Below are 24,522 nucleotides of genomic sequence, written 5' to 3' on the forward strand. Positions count from 1 at the left end.
AGATTGCATGAATTCATAACCAAATTTGTTTGTATTTAGGTTACCTGTAGTTCTCCAGGTGGCAAATCCCCCAATAAAGTTGTGTTAACATCCCAATAAACGCTAAAGTCTGCTATATCCAATTGTTTTTTCTTCATTGACTTCTCAACCTAAAAAAAAATAGAAAGCATAGAATTTTTTAATAAATAGAAAACTATCTAGGTTTTAGTCAATACATCAGTCATCGATTTGTGATGTTATCAGATTATCAATATGACTTTTTATTTATCAGTTAATTAATCTCAGTATCTACCAAACTCTATGGCATTTCAAAGGATAGTCCTTGTTTTTAGGCAACAAATCACAAACTATTGAATCAATTAACATATTAGTAATGGAATGGAGGGGTTACTAATACAAAAATCAGCCAAAGCAGCAAAAATCAGCCTATGTGCCACTGCCCTCAAAAAGGGGCATTAAAGATAGATTTTCTCTCTACACATCTAGCTAAGGGAGCATTAAAATGACTATGGTAATTTAATTTAATATAAAAGAAAGGAAAGCCCTGGAGATATAAGCGCAGGGGCTGCATGACAAGGGATCCGAATAACCAGCAGCCAGATTACACTGGTTTATGTTTAGAGATTGTCAGAACCAGGTGCAACTGTAATTAGGTGAGAAGGAAATAGTTAAGGCAGGAGAAGGCTGGCCTGGGGAGGGGCGGAGAAAGAGAGGGATGTGATGTCAGAAAAGCACTCACTTCCTTATCTTCTGAGCAGGTAGAAACATTTTCTTCTTTTGGTTTTCATATTATCTATTAATAACTGAATGTGGAATTTTACCTGAATGCATTGTTATATTGTGCTTTCTGTATCTTTATATGGTATAAACTTGAGAGTCAGCTTTGTGTTTAATTCATGTTAACAATGATTTTTGATCCAGGGAATGTTTCCGATCGCCCAGGGGGTCAGGAAGGAATTTTTTCCCTCTTGAGGCATAATTGGCACTAGCTTCAGGTTGGGTTTTTTGCCTTCCTCTGGATCAAAATAGTGGATATATGATAATATATTTAAAGTTTTATTTGTCACAGCAGTGGTAGGACCTTGCCAGAGTACTGCACAGGTCATTTTAGCAGAGGGAGAAAGGAGGTTCTCTCCTGTGACTGCACGGTGGATTGATAGATACAGACGCTACTACTGCTTGTGCTAGGTGACAGCCTGCTTGGATTTCCTATCATCGAGACACTGCAGATCCAGGACCGGCAGCAGGGCTGCTGAACTTCTCTCATGGTTGGTAATGCAGCTCCTGCTGGTAGCAGAGTTTGGGCCATCCTCTCTGTAGGTAGAGGCAGTCTAATACTCATTCAAGTATTCAGCGAGGAACGGCAGAGCATAGTAGCGACCTCTTATGGAATTATGGCTTTAGAATATTGCCTTGGGTTAGGCTGGCAAGGTTCTATTTATTTGATAAAATGTGAATAAATGCTGTGGCCATTTTCTCCACCTCCGTCTCCTGGTGTTTCATTAAGATATGTAACAAGGGGGTTCAGTGGGGTGCCTCAAGGCGAAGGGTCAATTGAGGAGTCCCCTTGTCATGCCATAATAAGAACAGTTTCAGCATGTGCTGCATCATCTACCACATTTTTCCAAAGGCTGATTTTTTTCCTGTGCCTCTAAGGTTTATATCATCTTTCATTTATGAACAGTGTTGTGTTACCATCTCTAAGGTAAAAATACATTATTAAAGTGATGACACTGTCATTATTTATTTATTTATATATATAGCAACAGTCATGCTACACTTTACTATTACTTTATAACAAATGGGGAACTTAAAATAACATGAGCTATGATCTGGACACCCATTTAAAAGTGTACAGAGATAGCACTAGATACTATTATATATACATATGAGAAAACAAAACAAATATTTGTAATGGTATTACCACCTGTTTAAACATTTCTTATTTTAATGCCTAAAAAGTACAGGAATAAAAGATAGTTGGACCAGGGTTGGTTATGGCTTAAGAAGATTGGGGCCATTACTGAGTCCTAAATTTTTACATTAGAAATAGTAGAAGGAATCAAATGGGAAGATTATACATTAATGTTTTTGACCATGTCTTGCAATATGCCATCTCTCCACAATTAGCAACTTGAAATAAATGTGAGGTATAAGACTTTAAAATAACTTCAAAGGTCTTTCCTGAAGGAAATGCTGACAAATCAAGTGTTTTTTTTCTTCTTTCACATAACTAAGGAGTGAATTTTGTAGATCAGATAAATAAGCACAAATTAAATGTATTGTATAAGTGGAAAATGGGAAATAATGCACTGAAAGACACCACGTGTTTGTTTAGTCAAAAATACGCACATAAGTATGTCTGAACACTGCGTGCATATTGACTTTTTTTTTTAAACATTACAGTTCCTGTTAGCAGCTTATTTAACATTTTTTTAAAATTTGTGCTTTTTGTAATAGTGTCTGAAAGCTCGTTTGGTTGGTGCAAGTTCAAAAAAGCAATAACAACTGTAAGGGCTCTGGCACACGGGGAGATTAGTCGCCCGTCCCCGAACTACCATCCCACCAGCGAAAATGTAAGTCGCTGGTGGGATGGCACACGCTGCGCAGGCCGTGTGCCAGAGCCTTAAAGAGTAAATTTATAGGTACATAAATGTTGGATGCAAAGTGAAGTGAAATAAAAATGTATTCAAGTAAGAAAGTACTGATAGTCCATAATATACATAGCAAAAAAAAGACACCTTACAAAAATAAAAACACTAGTGAATTAACTGTCAGCATGCTTAGAGCTTTAATTGAAACTGTATTAGAATATGCTCTTTGTTCCCTGCAGAAGGTGTCTTATCTGTTTTTAGAATGCAATAAAACATGTCATTTGACCAAAGGTGCCCACGTGCATGTGTGTACACATATTTATATGGCAGCAATAGTGCATTCTTTGTTGCGGAAACAAATGGCTTGGTACAGGTTCTACTCTCTTTGTTCTTACATGTATCATACATAATGCACTGTGCTGTATTGCAGTGTGTGCATGAACATGGCTTAAATGAGAAAAACCTAAATTTGTATTTAAACAGCAGCTATAGCATGTTTAAGCACACTTTAACTAAACCTGTGTGAAATGATGTATTGATTGTGGAGCACCAACGAGTCCCTTAGTAAGGAGTAGTGAGAGAAAGTGAGTTACCATGTAGCCCGCTCAATGTAAGATATACTGTATGTGTTCGGTAAGAAAGTGGTCCCTAAATCTTTAAAGCCTATTATACAGATTTGCGTTTTAGGTCCTTACCGGTTCATGAACAGCATTTTGCACAGACACACTTTTGATGCAAATTCCAAATGCAAATGGATGAGAAGGATCAGTTATGCCATCTTCAAACCTCAAATGCACATCCTGGACTTTTAGCTATAACAGTAATGTAAGTTATTTTATAATTAATTGCTCTGCATAAGAACATCAATTCGAAGTAAGTAAGCAATATCATATACTAACACTATTACATAAAAATGTACCCATATTTGCTAACTGCCCTAATTTTGCCTAAACAATTCCTGCAAGCAGAACCCTGAAATGGGAGGAGTCTAACACAAAATGGGTAGTGTTTATGGTTGGGTTGGTATGTAACTAGGTTTAATAGATGAAGGGAATGGCCTAAATCTGGCCTTCTTCCGATGAACATTCGGATATTGGTCTTACACTTAACATTCAGACTGAAACTGTAGGATAAAGCCCTTAAAATACAAATTAGAGGATGCTCTGAACATGAAATAGATTACAGGCACCAATTGTACAAAAGTGATTTCCATTGTAGGTCCCTAAGGATATTGTCCCATACACAATACATGCACAGGTTTTTTTTGCTAGCTGACTAAAAGACCAATCGCCATGGTATGAAAATTATCAGGATGATAATATGGAGCCCACACACGGTCGGTAAAGTATGTGTATGGCCAGCTTAAGACACCTCAGGGTTTAATTTTAAATGTTGCCAAATGGGCCATAAATTGCACCAACCACAGTAGGACTATCTTGGTTTTCTATCACCTTCACAAAAACATACCATAAATCTAAAACAGCATAGCAGTAAGCAGGAAATATGAAAGCAGAGTTACCATTAAGCTGCCTTAATGGGTATTGAAACTTACTTCAATATTATCCACAATTCTGGTTACAATTGAAGCAGTAACAGAATACCAGTAGGATTCGCCTTTTCTTTCTTGATCGCTCTAAAACGATACACAAAATTATGGAAATAATGTCCCCAAATGAACAGACTCATAGAAACACTGAACAGTTTATTAAAAAAAATGTATAATGACTTTTGTAAGATGGGGCTATGGTAAGTTTTAATTGTTGCAACTTCTAGCTGAGATTAAACTATTATTGCATAACCATCTGATAATGCCGCAGGGTTGGGTTATAAAAGCTTAATGACATTTCAAACGATTCTGAAACACAATCCTATGACTGAAAGAAAGTAGATAGCCCCATATTGAGTAAATCAAAGTATATAAAAGCCTGTACTTAAAATAAATAAAAAGTAGCATAATTGTTACCTATAATTCCTAACTATATAGCAATATTATTTAGTTATACTAACAACAGTTAAAAATATACCCCATTATTATAATGCAAGCTTTCTGGACTCTGAGATCCCTTCTTAAGGCAGATATTTTACAATATTTGACATTTTGGCTGACTTTCATGGTTAAGTAGTGACCTAGCTTTATCCAGTAACTTTTCTAAACATGCAAAATGAAACAACTGATTGGTTTCTGTAAGCAGCACATGTAGTTTAAACAAAAAAATGATAGTGTAGGCTATAAACATACTTTCCATTTTTCTTCAAGGGCTTTCAAAAGAGCTTTTTTGTGGGCTTTCTCCAAAAGCTTTTCTTTCAGTTCATCAAAGCCTTCTTGCTTATCAGAAGCACCAATTAAGTGCAGTTTAGATATAGAAATGACCCATGGATCCAAATGGGGTCGATAGAATGGTATCTGAATCCTTATTTTGCCAATAAACCCTAAAATATAAAAAATAAAAGGTGATCATCTAAATAAACAAGGACATACACGTACACAGTACAGTAAATATTCAATAAAACAGCAAAATAAACCATACAGGTGGCCTTACATGGGCTGAACAGATGGAAAGCATGCACACACTATGGTCAACTTTTGTTTGTTCAAAGTATCTGACTAGAAAAGCAGGAAGTGAATAGAAGCCGCAGCTCCTCTTCCCTTCCGCACCAGCCAATACACTATCAGCCAGTAAAAATGAGATTTTCAGACCTTCCCAATTCCCAAAGAAACTGTTTCCATAGTACATCATAAACTATAACATAAGTTGGATTTTTCTCTGCTTCTAGATGTAGACATTAAGGTGTCTGATATGGAAAGTACAGGTATGGGATCTGTTATTTAGAAACTTGGCCATCTCCCACAGACTCCATGATAATCAAATTTTTAAAAATGATTTCCTTCTTCTCTGTAATATTAAAATAGTACATTTTACTTGATTCCAGCTAACATATTATTAATCCTTATTGAGGGCAAAACAATCCTATTGGGTTTAAAGAATGTTTAAAGGAGAAGGAAATGTAAAAACTAAGTAAGCTTTATCAGAAAGGTCTATGTAAATACAGCCATAAGCACTCACAGTAATCAAAAGAAACACGGGATTTCTTTTTTTGTAAACATGATGTTCCAGTGTCTGACTTCCTCTCTCAGAAACATCCTTAATTCCCGTGGCCAGAGTCTGCACAGTTCTCTTCTCTCTCCCCTCTCCTGCTGAGCTATAATGACTAGACTGCACAGGAAGCTACTTAAAATGGCAGCTGCTATGTTAAGCAAACGGAGAAAGCTGTTTACTTAGGTATGTTAATGGTTTCCGCAGAACAAATATTTTGTTCTAGGTGGCACTAATGTGGCAAATCTATTGGCAGTAAAATGTCAAAATGACTTTCCTTCTCCTTTAAAGCGTTTTTTTCTACACTTAAGATATGATGATCTAAATTACAGAAAGATTCGGAAAACCCCAGGTCCCAAGAATTTTGAATAAGAAGCCCTATACTTGTACACAGATATAGATCTGGACTGGTGAGCCACCAAACAATGACAGACAGAAAGAAATGGCAAGGTTGACCAAAATTTTAGATATAAAATATCTTTAGAACTATTTAAAGGCACAGGGAAAGCTTTTTACCAATTTAACAATAAGTAATGGTTCTCTGTAAGAAATTACCTGCTTTTACTTCAAAGGGTAACTCCAGTTCCTTCAGTGCATCCTTTTTTAATGGCAGGTTCTCCAGTTCAACAGCACCTAAAATATGACTCCTTGATTAATTTTGCAATATGTAAAAGATGAGATGCAAACTGAAAGAAGCAATGGTAATTAATTCCTGACCTTGCATATTCAGAAAAGAAGATGGAAAAAGCATCTGTGTTATTTTTAATTCTATAGATTATTAAGAGGCATATTTACTCACACTGGAGATAAATATTACTGGTGATGTTGCCCTTAGCAACCAACCAGACCTTTGCTTTTGTTTCCTAACTTGTAGGTGTCTGATGAAATCTAATTGCTAATTGATTGGGCAATGTCACGGGTGATATTTAACTGCAATGTTAGTACATATGCCCCCATGAATTAGGATTACTTCATTCACTGTGGCAGTTCCCACAGCAACATTGGAGAATGGGCATATTAAATTAGGTAATATGGGTTGTAAAAGCAAATGGTTTTTAACTAACAATCGCCTAAAGCAGTTATTCTGGGGCTGAAAAAAGGAAAACAATAGCTTCACAGCAGGCAGCAAGAAACGGAATGTGACCACTATTATAATAGGAGATGAATTACTCCTGACTGCTTTTTATGTGTCATCTGCCTAATACTGTCTCCCATAGTGCATAATTAATATAGAAAATTACAAGATACTGTTTTAAAGTTTTAAAAATGTGATAAAAGTAGAAAAAAAACCAAAGAAATAATCATATAATATGATGCTTAACCTGAGTATAATATACATTACCTTTGAGAAGTGCTATTGATAGCTGGTCTGTATTTAGGTTGTTGACATATTTACCCAGGTAGGTGTTGAGTACCCAAGCAACCAATCCTTCCAACATAACTGCTTCCAACCAAAGACAAATTAAATCTCAGATTTCTTCTACCTACTCATACATAGTAGGGTCCCTGGTTTTAAAAGAAGATTAAATGTTAAAATGAACCCCTTGAATGTCCAGTTAAAAAACAGCACAAACAATTCAATTACTTTTCATGACAGATATGAGGCATGATACCCAAGCCCTACTGTAATCCAGAATGGTTTCCAGCAATTTTGTTTAGCTTAGCCTGGTTAAGACAAAAAACAAATCCCTCCACCCCATCAAATGCCTGAATAAATAAAATCCTTCAATTAACATTTTTCAGTGCTCATTAGTATTTTGTACATAATAGAGTGCCTGCAGAGCAGACAAAAAGGTGCTGTATGGCTCAAACATTTTACCCTATTCACTACGTAACTCTGAAATAGAGGATTATTCTTGTACGTCATGTATAATCCTATAACAATTTTTCTTCTTTTTACCATAGGGCCAGATATGTGTCTTGTGCCAGACTGACATGGCTCCTTTTAATTCGCTCTTAATTTTAATGCGTCTAAGCAGTTCCCACTTGATATTGTCAAAATCAAAGGCAGTGTTTTTATTCTGTTCATTCAGAATGTAGCACTGTGGTTCTGCCGGAAAGATCGGCAAGAGACAATACATCTGTTGTGACATATATTTCTAGTTTTAATGTGTACTAAGACAGCCAAATTGCCATAATGAGTAACACACAAAAGCCAGAGTGTCTGAAATAACAACTGGGGACCTTATTACCTACCTATTTACTATACCTGCCCTTCTCCTGAAACCTTTATTAGGTTGACACATTCATATCTTACTTTCTTAGGCCTATGGCACGTGATGAGTTTCTCCACCGCTATATTTCAACTAGCATAAACATGCCTCCTATTATTCCTTTGAATGTGCATTTGTGGATTAGTGTGCTGAAAACCATCATATGACAAGCAGTTTATTTATATGAATAAATGGAGGCATCATTAGTGGACAGGCTAGTTGAAAAATACTTCATGTGGCATAAGCCTTACCAGAAATGAGATGGTGTGAATGTGAGGATATATATATCTTCATGTCTCTTGCAGTTTTTGTCTATATCTTGTCAGCTTGCAAATCATGGTATGTAACCCTGACAGCCTGGGTAATATTTATTGTTACTTTTCATTAGTTATCTTTCTATAAAGGCCTACCGATTCATAATCTTGCAGTCTCTCATTTAAATCGCTGCCTGGTTGTTAAGGTAAGTTGGGTCCTAGCAAACACATAGCTATTAAAACTGGAGAGCTTCTAAGCAAAAAGCAAAATAATTTAAAAACTACTAAAAAATATGCATATTATCTAAAAATATCACTGCTACATCATAACAGAAGATAAATTAAGGTGAACCATATTAATAGCAAAAAAGGATAAGTAACTATCATGACACCAAAAAGCATGTAACCTAACGCCATTTACGCCAAACGGCTACCCTGATGCTTCCAAAATAAAAAAGCAGGCATTGTTTATGCAATAAATCTCACACCAAACAAGATATTACAGAGTAAAATTATTCACTGCTAGTGATAAAAACAAAGAAAACTAAGATGCTTCTAAGATGATGTATGTAGGAAAACGTACAGCAGCCTTTGCAAAAAAAATATAAATAATATTTAGTTTATTAATAATAACAACAAAACAACAGCTATTATTATTATTATTATTACTATCCCTTTTAAATTATATGAATATATTATATTTTACTACAGTGGTGCTTGAAAGCTTGTGACCCCTTTAAAAATGTCTTTTTAAAGTCCTAAAAGTAGATGAAGAAAATCTAATTAAACAAACCTTTTTATATTTAATAATTTATTTTTTGAAAAAAAAAGTGAATGATGCTTTCAGTATTTGGTGTGACCCCCTTGGGAAGCAATAACTGCAACTAAACATTTGTGGGTAACTGTTGATCAGTCCTGCACATCCACTCGGAGGAGTTTTAGCCCATTCCTACATACAGAACAGCTTCAGCTCTTGGATGTTGGTGGGTTTCCTCACACGAACAACTTGCTTTAGGTCTTTCCACAGCATTTCAATTAGATTAAGGTCAGGACTTTGACTTGGCCATTCCAGAACATTCACTTTATTCTATTTTAAAGGACATGTCAACCACAAAAATATTTTTTTTTGCAAATAAAATAAGACATAATTCTAAGAAACTTTCCAAAATCAATTTATTAAAAATTATTAGTGCTTAAAGTTATTTGTAAATGTAATTGCTATTGAAAGCAGCATTTGCTGAACTCCTGGTTGTTACTTTTTAAACAATGTTGCAAGTGCCAGGCTCCTCCAGCAAGACAGGTCTGTCAGTCTGCTGTCTTGTGTTACATTGTTTCAAATGCCAAAGCCACCAGGGCAGAGAATAAAAAGGACGGACAGACACTGCTTTTAATAGCAGTTATATATAAAAATAATTAAAAACCATTACAAATATGTAATGAATGTATATTGCAAATTTGCTTAGAATTACATTTTCTTTTATTTGGCAAAAAATATTTTTTTAACCATTTGATCCTTTAACCATTCTTTTGTAGAACGACTTGTGTGTTTTGGATCATTGTCTTGCTTCATGACCCACTGTCTATTGTGATTCAGTTCACAGACAGATGTCTTGATATTTTCCTTTAGAATTCTCTAGCATACTTCAGAATTCATTGTTCCATCAATGATGACAAGCTGTCCAGGCTCAGATGCAGCAAAACAGGCCCAAACCAAAACACTCCCACCACCACGTTTCACAGATGGAATAAAGTTCTAATGCTAAAATGCATCGTTTTTTTTTCTCCAAATGTAATATTCCTCATTTAAAGGAGAAGGAATGTTGCAATCACTGAGGGGGTGCCAAATGTTAAGAGTGATTGCAATCACTTACCTGATATCCTGGGCAGGTGCCCCTATCAGCAGAAAACCATACCAGCTTGGGGTACCTGCATGCAAGTGATCCTCTTCCTCCTGTCTTCTTTCTTTGTGAACCAGGGGCTAATGCATGCGCAGTATAGTGAAAAAGTGTCTTTTTTGTTAAAGTTTGGCTCCTCTCTCACTTCTCGCGGTACGAAAACATAGGGCTGGGCGATATACCGTTTAATACCGAATACCGGTGTTTTTTTTTAAAACTATATTCATTTTTCAGATACCGCAATACCGGGGTGTCAGGGTACTCACCCGTGCGGGCCGGTTTCGCGCGCTTCCTTGCGTCAAAGCGCACGTACATGTCAAAGCGTGCACGTCCATGACGTGCTGACGGCGCCGGTTCTGCGCATGCGTGGGGGGTATTTAAAGCTATCAAACGCCTCCTCCTGTGCTATGTTGTCTGTGGCCTTGCATGGGAAACTAAGCCTGCCTGATTTACCTTACGACTTTCTGTTGCCGATCCTTCACTTGCCTTGATTTTCAATACTGGAGTAATTATTCTCTAATTTATTAGGAAATGGGGTTAACACCTAATCATACATTGAAAAAAAAAATACAGTCAAATACCGTGACACCGATATAATTTTGAAAAATACCGTGATATAAATCTCTGGTCATACCGCCCAGCTCTACGAAGACAGAAGAAGGAAGAGGATCACTCGCTCATGTACCCTGGGCCTATGCAGTATTCTGCTAACAGGAGCACCAGCCTGGGGTATCAGGTAAGTGATTAGAATCACTGTGGGTGCCAAAATGCAAATGATCATACCTCTCCTTCTCCTTTAGGCCAAAAAGGTTCTATTCTGGCCTCATCCATCCACAAAACATTCTTCTAAAATCCTTCTGGTTTGTCCACATGACCTTCTGTAAACTGTAGACGGTCAGCAATATTTTTGGGGGAGAGCAGTGGCTTTTCCCTTGCTACCCTGCCATACACACCATTGCTTTTCAGTGTTCTTCTGATGGTGGACTCATGAACATCAACATTCCAAATGTGAGACAGGCCTTCAGTTGGAGTTACCTTTCTGGGTTGGGTATCAGCGGTCTAGAATTTTCTCCATTTGTACACAATCTGTCTGACTCCAAACTCTTAGAGATAGTCTTGTAACCTTTTCCAGCAATTCGGGCATAAACAACTCTTTTTTCTGAGGTCCTCAGATGCTTCCTTTGTTCGAGTTATGATACACATCGGCATTTGTGTTTAAATAAAAGAAGTCTCTCGCTCACACCCGATTGTCATCCCATTGCCTGAAAACACCAAACTCTAATTTCACCTTCAAATTATATGATAATCCTAAGGATTCACTTACTTTTGGATAATTTATTGCATACAAAGGCAAATCACCCCAAATAGGAACACTGAACAGGTCTACTGAACAGTTTGATGCCCAATATGCATAGCTATACCAAAGTCTGTGGTATGTACTGACCCCAAAATAAAAATAGCGTATATGGATTTCTCGCCTGCCAACTCCGCTTTTGCATACAGAGCCCCCCGACGGCGTATCATGTGTCGTAAGACCCTAACTATACAGAAAAACCCAGAAAACCATATAGTTTTGGAAAGTAAACATTCTGACAAATCCAACATGGATAAAGAGTCCTTTCTACACCAAAGTACCAATCTGCAAATCTTTCCTAAAGTTAGTGGTTTCTATGACATTTCAGAAAATTGCCTAAAAATGTTGCAATTTGCCACATTTATCTCACACAATTTCTTGCAGATAAAGGCAAATCACCCCAAATAGGAACACCTAATGTCTACTGACCCCAAAATGAAAATAGCACATATGGGTTTCTCGCCTGCCAACTCAGCTTTTGCATACAGAGCCCCCTGTCAGTGTATTATGTGCCGTAACCTCCCTAACTATACAGAGACCCCAGAAAACCATATATTTTTGTAAAGTACACATTCTGATGAATTCAAAATAATAAACAAAATAATAGTTATTTTTCTACACCAAAGTTACACATGGCAAAGCTATGCTAAAAACAGATCAGGAACACTAATACAGGGATAAAAAATGCAATAAAACCACAAAAATTGTGCAAATCAGTGAAACAACAAAATAAGTCACACAACAGTGTAATTAGTGGTCAGAATAGCTGATCCAATAGTCATGCTGTCAAAATAAACAGTTTTTAGAGAAAGGAAACTAAAAACAAAGTGGCAAAATGAAAAAAAAAAAGTGTTTGTGTATATATGTGTGTACACATGTAAACGTTGTGTGACAGTGTGCATATGAGTGTATATGAGTGTATATGAGTGTATATGATTGTGCAAAATGAAAACAAAAAAAATAAAAAAAAACTGCTAAATTGTGTGCTGTATGTGTGTGTAAATGTATGTCAGTGTTTGTAAGTGTGTGTAAATGCAAAAACAAAAAACACCCTTACGTGTCCTGAAGCAGGGATCGCATGCCTGGTCCTCCATGCTGCAGTCCTGGAGTCAGTGGGCCGGCACTGCTGCTTGGCACATGCCGCCTTTCAAGAGAGAATCTTTATCTGCCAAACAACGGATAATGCCTTTTTCTGCAATGACTGTCGTTGGCAGTTAAAGGGTTAAGTATCCTGTCTGGATGGGGAGTGCATTGGTGCATTGATGCAGTCCTCTACCTGAAGGCCTGTATCCCATCAATGGGAGGGCCAAAGGATCGGATCAATTTGAAAATTGTCCACCACATTGGTAGAAGATAACTCATTTGGCGACCTCACCAAATGAGCAGATCTTCATGTGTATGACCACCCTAAGAATTGTAGCATGTTTGATATTTTAAAAAGAATTTTGTTCTGAAGACAAAAAAAACACAATTAACTATTGAGACGTTAACAGGCAGTTGCTAATCACAAGGCATTGATGTATTATGTAGATACTATACAGACACAAAAATACTTTTATTAAAAAAAAACAACAGTATCTAGGAAGAAGCACATAATCCCAAAATAATATTTAAACTGTATGACAGATCATAAATGAATTAGTAAATAGCTGGCCAAAACAGTTTTACTACAAGGCTAAAGCATTGTAACAGCAAATTTGGCTTTAAAATGCCACTTCCTATTAAAACCATTAGAAACATTGTCGTATAACCCAACCTGAGGATCCTTTTAGCCACCGTCCTAAAGCAAACAATAGAGATAGCAATTATTTCCCGAGTATGCCACATTGGATTGCAATAGAGCATTTCATAATTTGGTCCAAAGAGACATTCATAAATTCACTAAAAATAACAACTAAAAATAAATAGGAACAATTGGCTTTAAAGAAATTTAAAGAAATTTAGGAATAGGGGTGAGATTACAATAAAAGATGCGGATAAGGGAGGGGCATAATGGTACAGGACACATGATTATAGAAAGGAAGTTTTATGTATTTGAGGGGCTGAAACTACTTAGACTCGACTGAGAAAAAAACATCAGACCAATCTCTTATATTGGACATTCAAACTAAAAAGAAGTATGGTTACATTTATAACAAAAATCCCAGAACTGCATTTATGTAATTCCTTCCCAAAATACACAAATGATTAGTAAATTCACCAGGAAAACTGATTATCTCTGGAATTAACTGCCTGACAAGCCCACTATCAGAAAACTGAACTGAGCTTCAGTATATCTTATAAAAACAAAATGAAGTGGTTCGCAACATACAAGTAGATCAGCAACGTAACCACTGGGGGTGTGGGGGGTGCAATTGTACCAGGGCCTGCACCCCCTTTGTGCCTGCCAGAGAAGCAGAAATGAAGCACAGATATGATAACAGATAAACTAAATTATACAGGAAACCAACAGATCGTAATGCATTATTACATGCTAAGTCCAAATAGATTGAACATAGATTTAGATCTAGCTGCTTTTCTCACCTAATCCATTTTTGAAAACATATGTCTAAACTTGCTACAAACAGGTTTTTAAATGTGTTATTTTTATAAAGAAAACTGAAAAGTTCTTATTACAGTTATATTGTAAGTGTTACGTTGTAAATTTACTGCCTGGAAAAATAACCAGTTTAGATACTTTACACTTAAAGGACAACCCCCCCCCCCAAAAAAAATAATGTGTTGCCTAATAAAATAAACCATACTTCTAAACAAGGTTTTTAATGCTTTAAATTTTAATTGTAAATGTAATTGCTATTGAAAGCAGCATTTTCTTTTTATGATTTTTTCAAACAGTGTTGCAAAGCCAGTCTCCTCCAGCAAGACAGGTCTGTCAATCTGCTGCCTTGTGTTACATTGTTTCAAATACGAGAGCCACCAGGGCAGAGAATAATAAACGACAGACACACACAGCTTTTAATAGCAATTATATATACAAATAACTTCAAAACCATTACACATTTGAATGGATTTATATTGCAAAGTTGCTTAGAATTGTTTTCATTTATTAGGCAAACAATTATTTTTTGGGTCAGCATTAAAAAGCTCCAAAGGGCCCACGGTATTACAGCTATGTGTATGTCACATAACTGTAATACTGTGGGCACTTTGGAGCTTTTGATTTTACAAGCATGGATGACTCAAGCATTATGATTTTCTTTGACTTCGTTTTACTTCAATTGAAGTTACTAGTGAAGTTACAAATGATCACACTTGTAACGTCTTGTCATAATGAAACAGTGTTGCACTATATTTAACAATCTTTATCTTCCTATGTTGTTACCACCTGAGACCACGAATTTGACCTCTGAAGTGCTCATTTTATTGCTTTTTTGTGTAAGTAACCAACTAATGGTGGAGGTATAATCACGTGTTAAAGGAGACATATTGGATAAATGGGAAAACCCTAATTTTGTAGGCAATTATGAATAATATCCGGTGCTGGTTTCCCTTTGGACTAAACATTAATCCTGTCTGTAACAATGGCCCCTTTATTGGAGCTCCCTATAGATCCTCTCACTTCTCTGTCCGAGTTTGAAATGGAGAGTGGGCGTGTCCTAACGGTCCCTGCCAGAAACACAGTAGGAGGGGGATAGCCAATCACAGCCCTGCAGGCACACAAGCACAGACAGGCTTCAGTTCCCTATCAGGTCAGCCTAGCTGCTGATTGGTTCCTATCCTACAGTGCAGTGTACGGAGGGCCGCCGGCTCCCCAGCTCATTCAGAGAATTCAGCCAGCAGGAAGTGAAACGGATGGGCGGGGCTAGTGGGGTTTTTGTGGAATTTCTCAATAAATCAGTCAGAAACACAACTTTTCAAGCACAATCCTTCTATATCTAGAGGAGTATAATTCCCTGGCACATTCATAATTTTTATAGGATATGTCTCCTTTAAACATCGGTGTTGTTGAACTACAATTCGTATTACTGGGTCACTGTACTTATCTGGATATTTTAACCACCACTCTTAAGGAAATATTTTGGCATTTATTTACTAATTCATTTGTGACCCATCATGCTGTTAAAATATGATTGCACTACGTTGGGATTTATGCACTTCCTCCTAGACAATGTCTTTTTGGTAGATAACTTACTGTTTTTTATTGAGCAGGGCTGCACCCCCTATTAGAATATCTAGGCACCTGTACGGTTTCTGACCACATATCCTTGTATTTAAAGCCTTTCTCAGTCACAGTGTTACTACCCATACTTATGAGGCAATTCAATAGTCAGGTCGAATCAAGTAAGTATGTCCTGCTTCTGCTTCCCGTACTTTCCCAATTGTTATTCATGCCATGTCCCACAGTGACCCGCTCCTATATGGAAGTCACTGAACTCATCTGACAGCACTGACAGGTTGGAGGAATGGGGCACACCTCTTTAACTCACAATGCGACAAACGCAACTTTCCCCTCAGCTATAACAGCAGTTAGTAAAAGCACTCACCGGCAGAGCAGCCTATGTTACAGTATCATAGCACGAGTAAAAAACGAGGCCGGAATGTATCAACATCATAACCTGCGCATTCTATCCGCCATATTGGTACTCCCATGAAGCAAGATTACTGGACACATTACAACACCGGTCTCAGTAGCCTGCTTCCGTCGGGCGTGGAAAGCCAACCGGAAGTTTCCGTATTGCAGCTACCATAGAGTCACAGTTGTGATGGAGGGCTAAGTAACAGTTACTTCCGGTTGAGAGGGACCTTAGCGTACCATGTTTGCTTCGCTGTGAAGGGCAGAAGGTTTGAGTGCCTGGCAGCTTTGTCATTTACGAAGACGCGGTGTTTGCATTTGTGTTGCAGCTCTCATATGCAGCTATGGTTCATTTAAGTAGGTAATATTGAGCCGACATCGGTCTTCAGCTATTTCCCATGTGCCCGCATTGATCTCAGTATGGAAGCACTGGATAGACTGGGGTGCAAAGAGTTTCTGTGTTCCCCCATATTACTGTAGTGTGTGTGTGTAAATGCAGACATTAGATTGTAAACTTCTCTGGGCAGGGACTTACTCAGAAATGAAATGTATAAAGCGCTGCATAAACACAAATACGAACCCGAAAAGTGGTCTTAAAATGCTTAATTGTTCAAATGAAACCTGGCCTCATTATAAGCTCCAGACTGCTTAAGCACTGCACTGATCTCTTTGGATAACATTAGCATTTTATTGTAATATGGCTTCTTAACAAGTAGTACATGGTGAATAGGTGGCTCACTATGAGGAGCAGTTGGACAGCACTGGTCTAAAGCAGTGCTGTCCAACTGGCGGCCCGCGGCATAGGGCAGGTAGAGTATGGCACACACAGTCAGGGTAGGGCAGGCAGAGTATGGCACACACAGTCAGGGTAGGGCAGGCAGAGTATGGCACACACAGGCAGGGTAGGGCAGGCAGAGTATGGCACACAGAGGCAGCATAGGGCAGGTAGAGTATGGCACACACAGTCAGGGTAGGGCAGGCAGAGTATGGCACACACAGTCAGGGTAGGGCAGGCAGAGTATGGCACACACAGGCAGGGTAGGGCAGGCAGAGTATGGCACACAGAGGCAGCATAGGGAAGGCAGAGTATGGCACACACAGGCAGGGTAGGACAGGCAGAGTATGGCGCACACACAGACAGCATAGGACAGGCAGAGTGCTGCCTGTGTGTGCCATACTCTGCTTGCCCTATGCTGCTTGTGGGAGGTGAACCTGGCAGGGGTTTGTTGTGGGAGTTTGTTAGCAGTTGGAAATAGCCATTAAATGGTCCCTAAGGTGTGTAATTATGTACTGGGGGTTGCTCTGCTATCCACAGGGGAGGAGGAGGCATATGGAATTTAAGGGTATATCTTAATATGATATAATTCTTTCACATATGAATGATGGTTGATATCCCCACAGTAAGGACCAAGCATTTGGGATTTTGCTGTGCTACCACCATTGTGATAAAATAGGTGTGGTTTGAAGTGGGTGTGGTTTCAAAAAGGGGAGTGGTCAAAACTGGCTTCCATTAGTGGCCCTCCACCACGTATGGTAGAGAAATTTCGGCCCTCGGCACCGTAGAAGTTGGACAGCACTGGTCTAAAGCATCCAGGATCAGATAACTTTAAAGATAAACTATACTCACAGATTGATTCATTCAGCAGGTAGTGTATATATGTTAAGTGGTCTGTTAAAGGAACAGTAACACCAACAAAATGAAAGTGTTTTAAAGTATTTGAAATATAATGTACTGTGGCCCTGCACTGGTAAAACTGGGGTGTTTGGTTCAGAACCCCAACTATAGTTTATATAAATAAGCTGCTGTGTAGCCATGGGGGCAGCCATTCAAGCTGGAAAAAAGGAGAAAAGGCACAGGTTACATAGCCGATAACAGATGACACCATTGTATTCTACAGGGTTTATCTGTTAGCAGCTATATAACCCGTGCCTTTTCTTCTTTTGAATGGCTACACACCAGGGTTTATATAAACTCTAGTAATGTTTCTGAAGCAAACAAAAAACTTTTACTAGTGCAGGGCAGCAGTACATTATAGTTTAATTTCTTTGAAATATATACATTTTTTGGTGTTACTGTTCCTTTAAAGATCATACCAAACTAGAATATATATATAAATTTATTGATGGGCTGTGTGCTCCCTCAGAGATCACCTGGCAGGAAACAATGCAGCTCTAACTGTAACAGGAAGAAGTGTGGGAGAACCCATTAATTGGCTGATGTGGCCTAGCATGTATGTGTGCCTTGGCTTGTTTGTGTGCACTGTGATTAAGTGGCCCTTAGCAATTTTCTATTAAGTGTATTTTTATGAAAATGGTTAAATTAGATGAAGCAGCGTTTACAGATGGGCTGTTTTGTGTAATACACTTTTGTAGAGACCTACATTGTTCATAGTTTTCCTTTAAGTCCATGCAATGTGAATGTAGTATCATTCAATCAATTAAAAGGGCAGCCCCAGAGAATTCTGGTTTGGGTTACTTTAGAAAGCTGGAAATAGGTATTGAGGAATAAAATGGCAGGTGAGAATGACAGTTCAGGTTGGGTAACCAGAATACTTGGAGCGGGTGACATTCTCTTTTAAAGCGGACCTGTCACCTTAAGAAATAATTTTAAATTGTTTTCTATTGTGTTTGGCAAGCAAAATAAACTTTACTTACACTATATAAATTATTTTAATCTTATTTTCTTCAGCCTTGGAATTCACAATTGCAGCAAGCAGGCAGGTGCCATTTTGTGGACACTGTTATCAAAGCAGGCATTGCATCCTACCAATATCTTGTTTCTGTGCCAGTATGGGGGGACCTGATGCCCATATCCATGCACTGGTTACACAATTACATGGTGAGGAGGGAGGGGGAATGTGAGGGGGGCAGCAACATCTAAAAGTTCTGAATTGAAAGTGAAAGTAACTGTCTGCCCCACCTCTATGCCTAAGGCATAGAGGCGGGGCAGGCATTATATGATTGACAGCTGGGATTTTAAAATGCTTTTATAATGGGTATGGATGTGGTAATAAAAAAATTATTTTGGGTTTCGTGTTTAATTTGAAAAGGGCTTTTATTATACAGTTTTTTTTGTCTGGGTGACTGGTCCACTTTAAAGCAAGGAAAAAATAGAAAATAGGAGCGGAGCACCAGGTTGTTTCTCATTAAAAAATCCTCTTTATTGAGATCAATAAAGAGGATTTTTAATTGAGAAACAACCTGGTGCTCCGCTCCTATTTTCTATTTTTTCTGGATGATTTTGCCTGGATCAGATGTAGTTGGTTTTTACCGATAAGAAGGGTACATAACGCTAAGCAAATGCAGTATTCAGGCATCTGTGCTCCCAGCTGCAAGTATCTTGACTGCACAGTTGTGAATTCACACTTTAGGGGTGCCACTTTTTTGCACTTCACATCCTGCCCTGATGCTACATAAATTGCTGAATGTCTCTGCTCTGCAGTATGGAGAGCAGATAAATACAGTGTTGTATTGATGGGGGGAGGCATGTACTCATCCCCTAACTTGTGCATTATTTTAATGTGCACTGTAGGGAGTACTTACCATCGGCCGTTTTCTTAATAAGGTTCAAGACTGGTTCACTAGTGCTCTATACATAGCCACTGTACTCTGCACCACACTCCAAAAGTGCAGAGCAAAACACAGCCACCATCTCAAGTCCAATCTGAATGAACATTAAAGGGCATGCTTTTTGTTCTTTAGCATTCTTGTCAATCTCCATTGTAGACCTTTTGTGTCTCTTGTGGAACTCTACCTGACAGTCTCTGACTGCAGCTGTTTAGTTTCCATCATGATCATCATGCCATAATGTCTGCTGGCTATGTTAGCGTTTATGTACATTATGTAAATTGCATTGCATTTTTTGCAAAATACTCTTGTGTTTAATAGAAATGTTGGCTTTATCCCTAACACAACAAGCCACCACAATATTGCAGTCTTATGATCTGTTGATGCCTCTTCTATTTGTTTTGGGCTGAGGTAAGCAAAATGTTAGCATTTTAATTCACTGTGGTACAATTGTAAAGTGCCCAAAGTGTACAATGCATGCGTGGCTTGGCTACATATTACCCTACATTGTGGAGAACTCTCAACCAGTTCATAAGTGCCGGGTATTTCTCAACAGATATAGATCCATTGGATGGTGCAGTTTCCAAAACCCCATATAGTATTACCATGACAAACCTTCAAACTTGTTTTTAAAAATGTAAGAAAGTTTGCTGAATTATCACAAAATATAAGGGCTGATTCTTGGCCTGCTGATATACACAGGCTGAGAATCAGCCCCTACACTTAGATTAGCTTTCTGTCAGGCCAGGTTCAGGCAAAGGGACTAGATTTTGGTGCCAAAATGCATACCTGTGCTCCAGTGCCAATATCTGTTCTGTGTATCTGCACCTGGCATGACAAAGTGGCTTCGGGTGCAGGCACATCAGAAAGCTGATCCGAGTGTAGGAGCTAAGAATCAGCCCCATTTGCTAGTAGCCTTAGTAAATAAAGGCAGCTATGGGTAGATTTTGAATACTTTCCCTTAAACATGTAGCAGAGTTTGATTCAACTGTGTAAATGTAAATGTGTTTATTTTGCAACTTAGAACAGTGTTCTGATTTTTGTTGTCTTAGTCATTGATGGAAGGCTTATAGATTGCCATTTCCTTTATCTTTTGCCTATCCTTTGCCATTTCAGCCTCTCAGCTCTTGAAACGATACCATAAAGGACATGTTGCAATTCGACTGGCACTGGCTGGATGCACCAACAGGCCTTTTTATCGTATAGTTGCTGCTCATAACAAGCGAGCAAGGGATGGAAAATACCTAGAACAACTTGGCACATATGATCCCATGCCCAACATCTACAATGAAAAACTTGTCAGCCTAAATATTGAACAAATAAAATACTGGATTGGCTGTGGAGCACATACTACAAAACCAGTTGCAAAGTTACTAGGTAACTATGAGTGATATATTTTTACTTGGGACAGTAAAGTTTTTAGCATAACATTCATACATTAAAGAGCCATACAAAAAACCTAATGAAGAGTAAATGGATTAAGAAACATAAGTAGTTTTAGAAAATCCAAGAACAGGATTCTGGATTTTATTATGATTCTCTGAGGTATGTGCATACATACAATTTAGAGTACTAGATCCATTTGCTGAGGGTTTATCTACCTTTTCCTTTATTGCTTATAATGTACTTAAATACAAAAAGAAAGAAGATATTTACCTTTCCTTATCTTCTTCAGTGTTACTAGTACTTGAATCTATTATGTGCCCCAGTTAAATGAGAAATGCTACAGGGTTAACAAATAATGGTGTAAGCAAAGAATAGGAAAAAAACTGTAGAGCCGCAGCAGATGTTAACACTATTCTGAGGTACAGGTTAAAGGACAGCTAAAGCACCAGTTAAATACACTCACATTTTAATAGCAATTGCATGTCTGCACCCACTTACCTTTCTCAGTACTTCTTTGCCAAGACTCTGAGTTTTACCCATGGACAGGCTGGCGAAATTGTACATTCTATCACAAAAGTTGCCTAAAAGTTAAAGATGAACTACACCTTTTAGCTTGCAGAGTTAAACGAATAGGGCTCGTGTTGAACATCCTTTTTGCCCTTTGCTTTAGATAAGAAATATATATATTTTTTACATTTATTGAGCTAAACAGGGCAAAACCTAAAAATTAAAATAATATCATAAGATCAAATCAAATCAGCAGTCCACTGAGACTTCTGTATAATAAGCTGCTCTTTATCTAAAAGGATAACAGTTTGTAGTTGTGGGAAGTGAGGGGCTTCTTACTCTCCGCAGACTGCTAATTTGCTTTTACTGTGTTCAGCAGGACAGAAAGTAGAATGTGACTTTGCTTTTATTTTTAAATTTTGTCCTGTCCAGTGAAAAAATAATAAAAATACATATTTACTAATTAAAACAGGCAAAAAGTGTGTTTAAGCTCAAGACCTATTTGTTGAACTAATGTTGGGATACACTGTTCCTTTAACATGTTAATCTTCATGTCTGGTAAATATATCTTTGCAGGTCTTGCAGGATTTTTCCCATTACATCCAATGACCATTACAAATGCTGAAAGATTAAAGAGAGAAAAAGAGAAGCAATCCAATGCTGAAGCACCACTAACCTCAGACTCTAAAGAAGATGATTCTGTTGGAGCCACCAACATTAGCACTTAGCAATTGGATGAAGAACTTTTTCTACTTATAGTTTTCATTATTTACACTTACATGGATATATCTAATGGATACAGGCGTGCTAGTTGAAGTAAAATATTTTTAATTTTGAGTCTGTCTTTAGCCCTAATGAATCTTTAATATGAATTGAACATATTTAGGGGAATGTGAATTTAAATTAAATTACAAATGCATAGATGCACAGGGAAGCTGCATCGGATTTTTTAAAATGTATTTTTACTTACCGATAATTACCGGCACATTTAATTATCATCCAAAATTTATTAGTCAGCATGAGCCTCAAAGTCAATGAAAAAGCAAAATATTTGGGCCCCATCTGGCATGGCATATTATAATACCGTGGTTGTAAATAACACCCATGCTGTGCATTCACCCCTAAGTGCATTGGCTTCATTCTAGTTGCAGTTGAAGCTCTCTGTGCTCTAGGAATAAAGGGAGAACTAATGGGCAGTAAACTGCAGAGAAATCTCGGCAACTGCTAAAGTAATATAATCAGATATGAATAGCTGACAATCAAATGTTATGCATGGTACACCTGCAAATATTATATCCCTTTACAATTTTTATGCCAAATGCATGTACTGTGGATACCTTAGAGCAGGGGTCCCCAACTTTTTTGTTAAATATTAAAAAAAAAAAAAAGTTGGGAAGTAACGCAATCCTAAAAAAAGTTCCTAAGGGGATGCTCAATAAGGGCTGTGATTGGTTATTTGGTAGCCCAATGTGGACTGGCAGTCTACAGAAGTCTCTATTTGACAGTACACATGGTATTTATGCCAAACCAGCAGTTAAAATAAGCACTTGCTTTGAGGCCACTGGGAGCAACATCAAAGGGGTAGGGGAGCAATATGTTGGTTACAAGCTACTGGCTGGGGACCAGTGCAGTGCCTTAGAGGTAATCAAAGTAAGTAACTTAGGTGCGCCATAGATCAAATTTAAACCAAAAAAACTAGAATGTACAGCATTGACCCTTGAACTGCCAAATCAACCTACAAGGCCACCAGTCCTGATCTGTGGCATGAACCTATTACTACTTTATTCAAAATTCATTTTTAGGGGTTCCAGGTTTGGTCATCAAGCCTCTGGGACCTTCCTCTTGAAAGTATACTGTTAGCATCTCTAACGTGAAAACTGAAACTGTCTGGTCAGCTTAGCGTTTGACTGAAATTCTGACCTCAAGGCTTATAGTAAGTGTCCTCTTTAAAATAATATAAATTGGAAAGTGGCTTACAATTAATTCTTTCATTATGCAAAGAAGCAAACTTCATTTTTGGGCGGAATTACCTTTTCAAAATTGACAAAGGAAACCTGTTAGTGCTTGGGGTAAGGGTGGACCGAAAATGTCAAGTGTGTATTTTTGGGAAGAAGTCCGCCCTGTGTGGACCTGCCCTGTCTGTCAGTGCATAATGAACAGGGTGCGTATCAGAGTAACCATGGATTCTGTCATCCAGTAATAGTCATTAGTCATGGTTATCAGTTTGCCAAACTTCCCATTAAGTTATTTTAATTATGATCTGGGATAATGTCTGAATTAGAAAAAGTGGACTGGGCACAACTTGAAATATGATGTCAAATTACATATTCAAGTTTTGTTCTACTTGTCTTTGTAAACTAGAGTATTAGCTTTTCTTCCCCATCAATCACTTTAATGTCAGGTCTTCCTCCACTGCCTCATCCAATCTTTTTAATAGTGAAAGCTCTTCTCCTTTGCTTCACAACCTTTATGAAGTATTTTTCCATTGCCCAGCCCAGTCTGCAATGGCACTTCCCTTGCTGCATTATCCCTTCATCAAAATAGTGCTAGATTGCCCTTCACTGTCTTATCCCCTTTGTAAAACACTGTTGTTTTAATTTAGAAGTTATTCTGAGTGAAAGCTCTTATTCTACTGTGTTATAGCTTCATTCATCCATTCATTCAATTATTCCATTAACAAAAAATACAACTTTCATCCCATACTCATATATTTTAAAAATAGTTTATATCATGCTAGGAAGTTTTGCAAGCTTAAGAGAATTTACTGAGATACAGAGTCCCACTGAGAGTGAGACCCAGTGTGTGGCTCTTGTCTCTGACTCCAGTAATGCAGGCTATACAGCAAGCTGTATCATAGGCATGTTTTTTTTTTTTTTTTTTTTTTTTTTTTTTTTAAAACCAAAATTGGAAGAAAAGCCAAAGGTCTTTGCTACTGGGTTCTCAAGTGATTTAGTAAGACTAAGTAATACGCAATTGTTCAAAAATATTTTAGCACCTTCAGTAACCAAGTAATCAGTTCGGAAGAGGTCCTTTCTCGAGTTTTCAAGTTTACAAACTTGAAAAAAAACTTGAAAACTCGAATTGAAAATATGGCTTGACTTTGCCTAGGACAGCTCCCATTGACTTTTATAGAAACTCGCAAGC

The 24,522-nt window shown here is 37.8% G+C and overlaps 2 protein-coding genes across 3 annotated transcripts in view; one reads left to right on the plus strand and one right to left on the minus strand.

Moving 5' to 3' along the window:
• vps13d (vacuolar protein sorting 13 homolog D) overlaps positions 1 to 16,022 on the minus strand; it is a 161,844-nt gene extending 145,822 nt beyond the window's left edge. For both annotated transcript variants that reach the window (XM_012967176.2, XM_012967175.2), the window contains exons 1-7: positions 15,890 to 16,022; positions 7,032 to 7,195; positions 6,245 to 6,322; positions 4,834 to 5,024; positions 4,147 to 4,227; positions 3,290 to 3,406; positions 45 to 149 (exon numbers count right to left, since the gene is read on the minus strand). In XM_012967176.2, the coding sequence (XP_012822630.1) occupies positions 45 to 149; positions 3,290 to 3,406; positions 4,147 to 4,227; positions 4,834 to 5,024; positions 6,245 to 6,322; positions 7,032 to 7,128 (669 nt within the window). In that variant the 5' untranslated portion in view covers positions 7,129 to 7,195; positions 15,890 to 16,022. The remainder of the gene's footprint in view (positions 1 to 44; positions 150 to 3,289; positions 3,407 to 4,146; positions 4,228 to 4,833; positions 5,025 to 6,244; positions 6,323 to 7,031; positions 7,196 to 15,889) is intronic.
• Positions 16,023 to 16,145: 123 nt separating this feature from the next.
• Positions 16,146 to 22,216, plus strand: mrps16 (mitochondrial ribosomal protein S16). The gene is given in 3 exon segments (NM_001016347.2): positions 16,146 to 16,275; positions 20,602 to 20,862; positions 21,955 to 22,216. Coding segments are annotated over 3 exon segments (426 nt in total). The 5' UTR covers positions 16,146 to 16,262; the 3' UTR covers positions 22,107 to 22,216.
• The last annotated feature ends 2,306 nt before the right edge of the window (positions 22,217 to 24,522 follow it).

Source organism: Xenopus tropicalis, chromosome 7, assembly GCF_000004195.4.
Source record: "Xenopus tropicalis strain Nigerian chromosome 7, UCB_Xtro_10.0, whole genome shotgun sequence".
Taxonomy (NCBI): domain Eukaryota; kingdom Metazoa; phylum Chordata; class Amphibia; order Anura; family Pipidae; genus Xenopus; species Xenopus tropicalis.